At 64.2% G+C, this 10,743-nt stretch overlaps 1 protein-coding gene across 1 annotated transcript in view; it reads left to right on the forward strand.

The window, feature by feature from the left end:
- The first annotated feature begins 2,363 nt into the window (after positions 1–2,363).
- The window catches only part of LOC143638419 (uncharacterized), a 17,835-nt gene continuing 9,455 nt past the window's right edge, over positions 2,364–10,743 (forward strand). The window contains exons 1-2 of the mRNA XM_077106267.1: positions 2,364–2,877; positions 4,471–5,290. Coding sequence (XP_076962382.1) covers positions 2,403–2,877; positions 4,471–5,290 — 1,295 coding nt within the window. The 5' untranslated portion in view covers positions 2,364–2,402. The remainder of the gene's footprint in view (positions 2,878–4,470; positions 5,291–10,743) is intronic.

Below are 10,743 nucleotides of genomic sequence, written 5' to 3' on the forward strand. Positions count from 1 at the left end.
CCTCCGAGACCTTTGCCCTGAGCCAATAGAGAACACGTTACAGTGAGTTCATGGAAAGGAGCACGTGGGAGGGTTCAGGAGCCCGACTTGGAGGTCTGATCCTGCTCAGCCACTGAGCGGGTGGTGAAGTGCAGGACAGGGTCCAGGCTGGATGGCATTGAGGCCACACACCCCCACCCGGGAGCAGGTCTACAGGCAAGAGGGTGGGGACCGGCAAGGTACCCACGGGCACCAGGAACCCTGGGGCTCTCCAGTATGTGTGTGTGTCAAATGGCAGAGGGTTGTTTCTGCAGAACGGAGATAACTCTGCAGCCAGTCGCGAGCCTCAGGTGAGTGTGTACAGAGTTCACACGTCCTAGCACGAAAATGCTGAGTGCTCTTCAACTAAACCAAAAGCTCCTGCGCAGGCTTGGCAGCGCCCTCGCCCAGAAGGACCAGGGGCTCCTGCGATGACCGCTGGAGAAGGTTGGCCCCTGCTTCTCCAGCCCCAAGTGAAGTTCTTCTCCATGTGTGCAGCACACCCCTCTGCACTTGAGCAGCCACAGGCCCGTCACCTTTGATCTCACACTCCCATGGGGGGAGAGGCAAGAGAGCAGCAAAACCTCAGGGGCACGCCAAGGTGGGGGCTCCCAGACCCGCGTCCTGCGAGCCCTGCTGGGGGACTGAGGGCTCCTCCTGCCAGGGCTGTGGATGGGGGCCAGCCGCCTCCTGGTGAGAACCGCATGGCTGTGCTGGGGGAGAGAGCTGCAGAAGATTCCCTCCTGGCTGATGGGCATCATTTGCTGTGCCAGCCTGGACCTGAGATCCACCTGATGTGACGGATGCTGCTTAGACCCTGTGCATGGCCAGCCGAGCAAAAAATCTTAGGCCTTCAGAGAAGTGCTGGCCCCTGGCAGGATGCCTACAGACAAAATCTCTTCCTCTTCCACTTCACAGAGGAGAAACCCCAAACTAAGACAGGCTCCCTGGCTTGCTGGTGGCTGATGGAGAGGAAATGGTGGAGCAAGGATTTGAGCCCCGACCTAAGCATCCCGCACCAGCAGCTCCTCCCACAGACATCCTTGCCTGCAGTAGGTGCGTGCTGTTCTTGCAGAGCGAGGGGAAGCCCTCTGGTGCCCTTCACCAATGTGCGTCCAGCGATGAGCACCTCGTGGTGGACACTGGCCCAGGAAGGGCTCTTAGATCTCTCTCCACCCGCCGTGAGCTGGAATTTCAATGCACTCTGGGACCCTGAGGTTTTCTCTATAGAAGAGAGCCACAGCCTGCTCCACCAGTTCAGAAAGGCTGGTGTCTGGGGGACATGGACACTCCTAGGACCCAGAGGGAGTGACCTGCCTGATCCTCCAGTACCTTTCTCAAAGGGCCGATCCACTCATGTACCTGTTCCTCCCCAGGCTGAGTAAGGGGTGAGGTGGGATCATTTAGGCCTGCTCAGTTAATTCCTGTAACCCACCTGGATGGCAGTTCTCGAATGCCAGCTGTCGCCCACAGCGAGCCCACTCTGCCTCCCTCCCTCCTCCCCTGGGTCCCTGCGCAAACTGAGCAGTTAGACGTCATCCAACAGGACTCCTGCTTTGTGCTTCAGGGTTATTTATGGAACGGAAAAAAGTTTATAATGAATGGACCATTAGTAAAACCAGGCTTCCAAATAGCAGGTAACGTGTGATTCCAGAGTCGCAGCAGAAAAGCAAGGATATCTAAAGAGTATGAAAACATCAGCAGCGGTCTTTTAGACACCTTGGAGTCACGAGGGACGTTCACGGGTTTCCTTTTTGCTTAAGCAAATCCATTTTAACTTTACAGAAGAAATGCTCATTGCTTAAGTAAATCCATTTCCATTTTATAAAAGAAATGTAAGTTTAAAACCACACACCCTCAGGCCTTTGCAGTGAATTTAATAAAAACAGGATGTCTATGTAAAACAAAAGCCTCTGAAGACCGCACAGCCCTGCTAGATGGCCAGAAATGGCAACATGGAGGTGACCAAAAGTGCTGGAGCTGACCTCTGTTTCTGAAATGCACTTTGTCATGGAGAATGCTTTTAGATTTGCAAGGTGGGCTGAGAGGACAGACTTTGTACATGCTCCACACCATCTGCCCTGGCCGATGTCCACGCAGCGTTCATCACAGTCTTGCAGCTGCGGAAACCCTGGGTGGCACATTGCTCATGGCTGACCGGTCAGTGTTGACAGACCACTGCTCACTGGATCCCGTACCTTACTCAGATTACCTTGTGTCCCTCTGGAGCCCGTGCCCCGTCCAAGATCCCACGTTCCACAGCTGTCCTCCTCCAAGGCTCCTCCAGGTGGCAACAGCTCTCGGATGTCCCTTTTGGATGACCTTGATATAGAAGCTGGGCAGGGCTTCGGCAGGACGTCCCTGCATTGAGCTTCCTGTTCCTGATGACCATGGAGTTACAGCTTCCTGAAGGGCATTCCCTCACCCTGTCAATGGCACAGGCCGTCAGTGACTTGTCTCCAGGGATGTGGCTGGACCACCTGGCTGGCCGAGTTGAATCTGCCAGGCTTCTCCAACACGACTCTGATGTCCCCGTCCCCACCGTAGAGACCATCTGGGAAGCAGTCACAGCCTGCACCTGGGAGCTCAGTGGCCATGCTCACCCTGAAGAAAGAAGGCTTTTCTGCACAGGAGGGTCCTCCTCCCCTTTACCTGTCCATCAGCTGTTCCATCTGCCAGCGTGGACACAGGGTGCTCCTGCTACACTCTGGGTTCCATGCAGTGCTGTTTTTGCCCAGACTTCAGTCTTCGGCTACCGCGGATCTTCAGCTGTCCTCGGACACCACGCCACCACCCAGGGAGTTGGTTTTGTTTGGGTTTTGAGCACTCCTTACCTCCTGGCCCCACGACATGCTCCAGGTTGGTCTTCTATGTTTCCTTTCCCACTCTAAATCAGCCCTTTCCCGGGATCCCTGGCCCTTTCAGGATCCAGGCACCCTGAGCTCATTGCTACTGGGTGTCTGCTTCTGGCCCCCTCCCTGACGGAGGAAGGAGACGGGTGGGAAGGCACGTACAGGTTCACTGCCATGAGCAGAGCGGTGAGCACCACCTGTGCATACTAAGGCCGCTGAGTGCACACAGACAGTTCCCACCCAGAGCCGGCCAGCTAGACCCCTCTGGGTTTCAGGTGAGACCATAGTAAAATGGGTGCTAGAACAGAGAGTCCAGGCCAGACACAAACTCCGCAGGCCTTCCAGCCTTTACTCAGCACTGTACCTGGGACACAGTCATCCCATTTCTTTCTCCTCGCTGTCTTGGCGTCTTCCATTTTCCATATCCAATGTTCCAGACTCTGAAAGGAAGAAGGAAAGTTGGACGTCGAGTCTCTGGCTACTTGAAGCTGGGAGGGGGTGACTTTCTGAGTCCTGGAAAATGGGCATGGGGTCAAGCATGGGGGGGGGTCCTGAAGCCATCGGGAGCCATGTCAGTTCTCCTTATGTTGCTTCAAGGTCAGGCAGTGGGCAGTGGGAGGAGGGACTCTGGGGTGTTTCTTGGTGGTCACAGCTCAGCTGACCACTTTATTAAAACACTGTGAAACTAAAACCAGGAAAAGAAGCAGCATTCCAACAATATGTGAAGACTGACTGATTGGTTAGTCTAGGGAAGTCATCGCAGCGTGGATCACGAGGACTAATCAGTCTACTAGCGTTAGGAGAAGGATTCTAGTGTGAAAGGTGGAGACTAACTAAACCGTCAGTGTCAGAAAATAACTCTGGCATGTAATACAGCTGAGGGCTTTGTTGTTTTTAATTAACGAAGGCCCAGTCAGATTCCGGTGTTCTTCCCGTGAGTTCAGGGCTGAGTTCCTTTGGGGCATGGCAAGAAGGATTAATTTGGAACCATATTTTCCTGGGGGTTTAGTCATTTCCATCCGCTCGATAAATTGTGCAGAATAAGGACAGGGATACAGTTACCAGCACAGTTAAGGCTAGTAATCCATCTCCAGGCAGAAAAGTACTTTAGAAGGGTTAAGGGAGGAGATCCTTCCAGATAAACTGCCCCAGATTTCATCATCATCAAAAGCAGATGTCTGGGCATTAACCCTGGCCGGGACCTGAGACTGTGATTTCAACACCTCCAAAGAAGCGTTATGGAAAGCATTAAGTCCCCTTAGGTGACTGCCTCTTCTCCGCCATTGAACCTCAGTGCCTGGGCTTCTTAACCCTATTTTCCCTGGTTGGTAATTAGGCCAGGTTTGGATGTAGAGAATTATGAAACATATCTCCTATTAATTTTGAGGAACGAGGTTGTTCCTTCCCGCAGTTTACCTGAAGGGACACCTGGAAGTCCCGCTTACTAGAGGCCTCTGGGCAAGCCCTCCTGCCCCTCCTCCATCGGATTGCTTCTCTCCAACCCCACGACCATGGCCCGACACCCGTTTCTCAGGGAAGCCTCCCTCTACACCACCAAAGCCTGTGACCTCCCTCGGTCACGTGGTCTCTGCATTAGCAGACCTGAAGCCCTTCGACCTGACAGTGAGCGCAGACTACAAAGTATCCTGCATCCTGGTGGACAGACACAAAGACAGCCACACACTGCACATCCCCGGTGGTCCCTGCACTCAGGGCAACAGACTCACCCTGACAGTATCAGCGTCCAGCAGTACTGAGTGTGGGTGGCCAAGCAGAGACCAACTGCCCGAGCTCACTGCACCATGCCCAGGAACCCTCTCTAACCCTGCCCTGGTCACTTGTCTCCATCCAGCCCAGGCTGCCTCTCCACTATGTCCCTGTCCAGGTTCCCTCTCCCTCCTGTACCTTCCCTGCTGCCCCACTCCCCTCCTGTGCCTGCCTGGGCTCCCTCACTGCCCCCTCTACGTGCCCTGCTGCCCCACTCCCCCCTGTGCCTGCCCTGCTGCCCCACTCCCCCCTCTACCTGTCCTGCAGCCCCACTCCCCCTCTACCTGCCCTGCTGCCCCACTCCCCCCTCTACCTGCCCTGCTGCCCTACTCCCCCCTGTGCCTGCCCTGCAGCCCCACTCCCCCTCTACCTGCCCTGCTGCCCCACTCCCCCTGTGCCTGCCCTGCTGCCCCACTCCCCCTCTACCTGCCCTGCAGCCCCACTCCCCCTCTACCTGCCCTGCTGCCCCACTCCCCCTCTACCTGCCCAGCTGCCCCACTCCCCCTCTACCTGCCCTGCAGCCCCACTCCCCCTCTACCTGCCCTGCTGCCCCACTCCCCCTCTACCTGCCCAGCTGCCCCACTCCCCCTCTACCTGCCCTGCTTCCCCACTCCCCCTCTACCTGCCCTGCAGCCCCACTCCCCCCTCTACCTGCCCTGCTGCCCCACTCCCCCTCTACCTGCCCAGCTGCCCCACTCCCCCTCTACCTGCCCTGCAGCCCCACTCCCCCTCTACCTGCCCTGCTGCCCCACTCCCCCTGTGCCTGCCCTGCTGCCCCACTCCCCCTCTACCTGCCCTAAAGCCCCACTCCCCCTCTACCTGCCCTGCTGCCCCACTCCCCCTCTACCTGCCCAGCTGCCCCACTCCCCCTCTACCTGCCCTGCAGCCCCACTCCCCCTCTACCTGCCCTGCTGCCCCACTCCCCCTCTACCTGCCCAGCTGCCCCACTCCCCCTGTGCCTGCCCTGCTGCCCCACTCCCCCCTCTACCTGCCCTGCTGCCCCACTCCCCCTGTGCATGCCCTGCTGCCCCACTCCCCCTCTACCTGCCCTGCAGCCCCACTCCCCCCTCTACCTGCACAACTGCCCCAATCCCCCTCTACCTGCCCTGCTGCCCCACTCCCCCTCTACCTGCCCAACTGCCCCACTCCCCCTCTACCTGCCCTGCAGCCCCACTCCCCCTCTACCTGCCCTGCAGCCCCACTCCCCCCTCTACCTGCACAACTGCCCCAATCCCCCTCTACCTGCCCTGCTGCCCCACTCCCCCTCTACCTGCCCAACTGCCCCACTCCCCCTCTACCTGCCCTGCTGCCCCACTCCCCCCTCTACCTGCCCAACTGCCCCACTCCCCCTCTACCTGCCCTGCTGCCCCACTCCCCCCTGTGCCTGCCCTGCTGCCCCACTCCCCCCTCTACCTGCCCAACTGCCCCACTCCCCCTCTACCTGCCCTGCAGCCCCACTCCCCCCTCTACCTGCACAACTGCCCCAATCCCCCTCTACCTGCCCTGCTGCCCCACTCCCCCCTCTACCTGCCCAACTGCCCCACTCCCCCTCTACCTACCCTGCTGCCCCACTCCCCCCTCTTCCCTCCCAGCTGCCCCACTCCCCCTCTACCTGCCCTGCTGCCCCACTCCCCCTGTGCCTGCCCAGCTGCCCCACTCCCCCTCTACCTGCCCTGCAGCCCCACTCCCCCTCTACCTGCCCTGCTGCCCCACTGCCCCTGTGCCTGCCCAGCTGCCCCACTCCCCCTGTGCCTGCCCAGCTGCCCCACTCCCCCTGTGCCTGCCCTGCTGCCCCACTGCCCCCTCTACCTGCCCTGCTGCCCCACTCCCCCCTCTACCTGCCCAGCAGCCCCACTCCCCCCTGTGCCTGCCCTGCTGCCCCACTCCCCCTCTACCTGCCCTGCTGCCCCACTCCCCCCTGTGCCTGCCCAGCTGCCCCACTCCCCCCTGTGCCTGCCCTGCTGCCCCACTCCCCCTCTACCTGCCCTGCTGCCCCACTGCCCCCTCTACCTGCCCTGCTGCCCCACTGCCCCTGTGCCTGCCCAGCTGCCCCACTCCCCCTGTGCCTGCCCAGCTGCCCCACTCCCCCTGTGCCTGCCCTGCTGCCCCACTGCCCCCTCTACCTGCCCTGCTGCCCCACTCCCCCCTCTACCTGCCCAGCAGCCCCACTCCCCCCTGTGCCTGCCCTGCTGCCCCACTCCCCCTCTACCTGCCCTGCTGCCCCACTCCCCCCTGTGCCTGCCCAGCTGCCCCACTCCCCCCTGTGCCTGCCCTGCTGCCCCACTCCCCCTCTACCTGCCCTGCTGCCCCACTCCCCCTCTACCTGCCCTGCTGCCCCACTCCCCCTCTACCTGCCCTGCAGCCCCACTCCCCCCTGTGCCTGCCCTGCTGCCCCACTCCCCCTCTACCTGCCCAACTGCCCCACTCCCCCTCTTCCTGCCCAGCTGCCCCACTCCCCCTGTGCCTGCCCTGCTGCCCCACTCCCCCTCTACCTGCCCTGCTGCCCCACTCCCCCCTGTGCCTGCCCAGCTGCCCCACTCACCCCTGTGCCTGCCCTGCTGCCCCACTCCCCCTCTACCTGCCCTGCTGCCCCACTCCCCCTCTACCTGCCCTGCTGCCCCACGGCCCCCTCTACCTGCCCTGCTGCCCCACTCCCCCTCTACCTGCCCTGCTGCCTCACTCCCCCTCTACCTGCCCTGCTGCGCCACTCCCCCCTGTGCCTGCCCAGCTGCCCCACTCCCCCTCTACCTGCCCTGCTGCCCCACTCCCCCCTGTGCCTGCCCAGCTGCCCCACTCCCCCCTGTGCCTGCCCTGCTGCCCCACTCCCCCTCTACCTGCCCTGCTGCCCCACTCCCCCTCTACCTGCCCTGCTGCCCCACTGCCCCCTCTACCTGCCCTGCTGCCCCACTCCCCCCTGTGCCTGCCCTGCTGCCCCACTCCCCCTCTACCTGCCCAGCTGCCCCACTCCCCCTCTACCTGCCCTGCTGCCCCAATCCCCCCTGTGCCTGCCCTGCTGCGCCACTCCCCCTCTACCTGCCCAGCTGCCCCACTCCCCCTCTACCTGCCCTGCAGCCCCACTCCCCCCTGTGCCTGCACTGCTGCCCCACTCCCCCCTCTACCTGCCCAACTGCCCCACTCCCCCTCTACCTGCCCTGCTGCCCCACTCCCCCTCTACCTGCCCTGCTGCCCCACTCCCCCTCTACCTGCCCAGCTGCCCCACTTCCCCTCTACCTGCCCTGCTGCCCCACTCCCCCCTGTGCCTGCCCTGCTGCCCCACTTCCCCTGTGCCTGCCCAGCTGCCCCATTCCCCCTCTACCTGCCCTGCTGCCCCACTCCCCCCTGTGCCTGCCCTGCTGCCCCACTCCCCCCTGTGCCTGCCCAGCTGCCCCACTCCCCCCTGTGCCTGCCCTGCTGCCCCACTCCCCCTCTACCTGCCCTGCTGCCCCACTCCCCCTCTACCTACCCTGCTGCCCCACTGCCCCTCTACCTGCCCTGCTGCCCCACTCCCCCTTGTGCCTGCCCTGCTGCCCCACTCCCCCTCTACCTGCCCAACTGCCCAACTCCCCCTCTACCTGCCCAGCTGCCCCACTCCCCCCTGTGCCTGCCCTGCTGCCCCACTCCCCCTCTACCTGCCCTGCTGCCCCACTCCCCCCTGTGCCTGCCCAGCTGCCCCACTCCCCCTCTACCTGCCCTGCTGCCCCACTCCCCCTGTGCCTGCCCAGCTGCCCCACTCCCCCTCTACCTGCCCTGCTGCCCCACTCCCCCTGTGCCTGCCCAGCTGCCCCACTCCCCCTCTACCTGCCCTGCTGCCCCACTCCCCCCTGTGCCTGCCCAGCTGCCCCACTCCCCCTGTGCCTGCCCTGCTGCCCCACTCCCCCTCTACCTGCCCTGCTGCCCCACTCCCCCTCTACCTGCCCTGCTGCCCCACTGCCCCCTCTACCTGCCCTGCTGCCCCACTCCCCCCTGTGCCTGCCCTGCTGCCCCACTCCCCCTCTACCTGCCCAGCTGCCCCACTCCCCCTCTACCTGCCCTGCTGCCCCAATCCCCCCTGTGCCTGCCCTGCTGCGCCACTCCCCCTCTACCTGCCCAGCTGCCCCACTCCCCCTCTACCTGCCCTGCAGCCCCACTCCCCCCTGTGCCTGCACTGCTGCCCCACTCCCCCCTCTACCTGCCCAACTGCCCCACTCCCCCTCTACCTGCCCTGCTGCCCCACTCCCCCTCTACCTGCCCTGCTGCCCCACTCCCCCTCTACCTGCCCAGCTGCCCCACTTCCCCTCTACCTGCCCTGCTGCCCCACTCCCCCTGTGCCTGCCCAGCTGCCCCACTTCCCCTGTGCCTGCCCAGCTGCCCCACTCCCCCTGTGCCTGCCCAGCTGCCCCACTCCCCCTGTGCCTGCCCAGCTGCCCCACTCCCCCAGTGCCTGCCCTGCTGCCCCACTCCCCATCTACCTGCCCTGCTGCCCCACTCCCCCTCTACCTGCCCTGCTGCCCCACTGCCCCCTCTACCTGCCCTGCTGCCCCACTCCCCCTCTACCTGCCCTGCTGATCCACACCCCCTCTACCTGCCCTGCTGCCCCACTCCCCCCTGTGCCTGCCCAGCTGCCCCACTCCCCCTGTGCCTGCCCTGCTGTCCCACTCCCCCTGTGCCTGCCCAGCTGCCCCACTCCCCCTGTGCCTGCCCTGCTGCCCCACTCCCCCTCTACCTGCCCTGCTGCCCCACTCCCCCTGTGCCTTCCCAGCTGCCCCACTTCCCCTGTGCCTGCCCAGCTGCCCCACTCCCCCTGTGCCTGCCCAGGTGCCCCACTCCCCCTGTGCCTGCCCTACTGCCCCACACCCCCTGTGCCTGCCCAGCTGCCCCACTCCCCCTGTGCCTGCCCTGCAGCCCCACTCCCCCTGTGCCTGCCCATCTGCCCCACTTCCCCTGTGCCTGCCCTGCTGCCCCACTCCCCCTCTACCTGCCCTGCTGCCCCACTCCCCCTCAACCTGCCCAGCTGCCCCACTCCCCATGTGCCTGCCCAGCTGCCCCACTCCCCCTGTGTCTGCCCAGCTGCCCCACTCCCCCTCTACCTGCCCTGCTGCCCCACTCCCCCTCTACCTGCCCTGCTGCCCCACTCCCCCTCTACCTGCCCAGCTGCCCCACTCCCCCTCTACCTGCCCTGCTGCCCCACTCCCCCTGTGCCTGCCCAGCTGCCGCACTCCCCCTGTGCCTGCCCTGCTGCCCCACTCCCCCCTGTGCCTGCCCAGCTGCCCCACTCCCCCTGTGCCTGCCCATCTGCCCCATTTCCCCTGTGCCGGCCCTGCTGCCCCACTCCCCCTCTACCTGCCCTGCTGCCCCACTCCCCCTGTGCCTGCCCAGCTGCCCCACTCCCCCTGTGCCTGCCCAGCTGCCCCACTCCCCCTGTGCCTGCCCTGCTGCCCCACTCCCCCCTGTGCCTGCCCAGCTGCCCCACTCCCCCTGTGACTACCCAGCTGTCCCACTCCCCCTGTGCCTGCCCAGCTGCCCCACTCCCCCTGTGCCTGCCCAGCTGCCCCACTCCCCCTGTGCCTGCCCTGCTGCCCCACTCCCCCTGTGCCTGCCCAGCTGCCCCACTCCCCCTGTGACTGCCCAGCTGCCCCACTCCCCCTGTGCCTGCCCTGCTGCCCCACTCCCGCTCTACCTGCCCTGCTGCCCCACTCCCCCTGTGTCTGCCCAGCTGCCCCACTCCCCCTCTACCTGCCCTGCTGCCCCACTCCCCCTGTGCCTGCCCAGCTGCCCCACTCCCCCTGTGCCTGCCCTGCTGCCCCACTCCCGCTCTACCTGCCCTGCTGCCCCACTCCCCCTCTACCTGCCCAGCTGCCCCACTCCCCCATGTGCCTGCCCAGCTGCCCCACTCCCCCTGTGCCTGCCCAGCTGCCCCACTCCCCCTCTACCTGCCCTGCTGCCCCACTCCGCCTCTACCTGCCCAGCTGCCCCACTCCCCCTGTGCCTGCCCAGCTGCCCCACTCCCCCTCTACCTGCCCTGCTGCCCCACTCCCCCTGTGCCTGCCCAGCTGCCCCACTCCCCCTGTGCCTGCCCAGCTGTCCCACTCCCCCTGTGCCTGCCCTGCTGCCCCACTCCCGCTCTACC

This window comes from Callospermophilus lateralis, chromosome 20, assembly GCF_048772815.1.
Source record: "Callospermophilus lateralis isolate mCalLat2 chromosome 20, mCalLat2.hap1, whole genome shotgun sequence".
NCBI lineage: Eukaryota > Metazoa > Chordata > Mammalia > Rodentia > Sciuridae > Callospermophilus > Callospermophilus lateralis.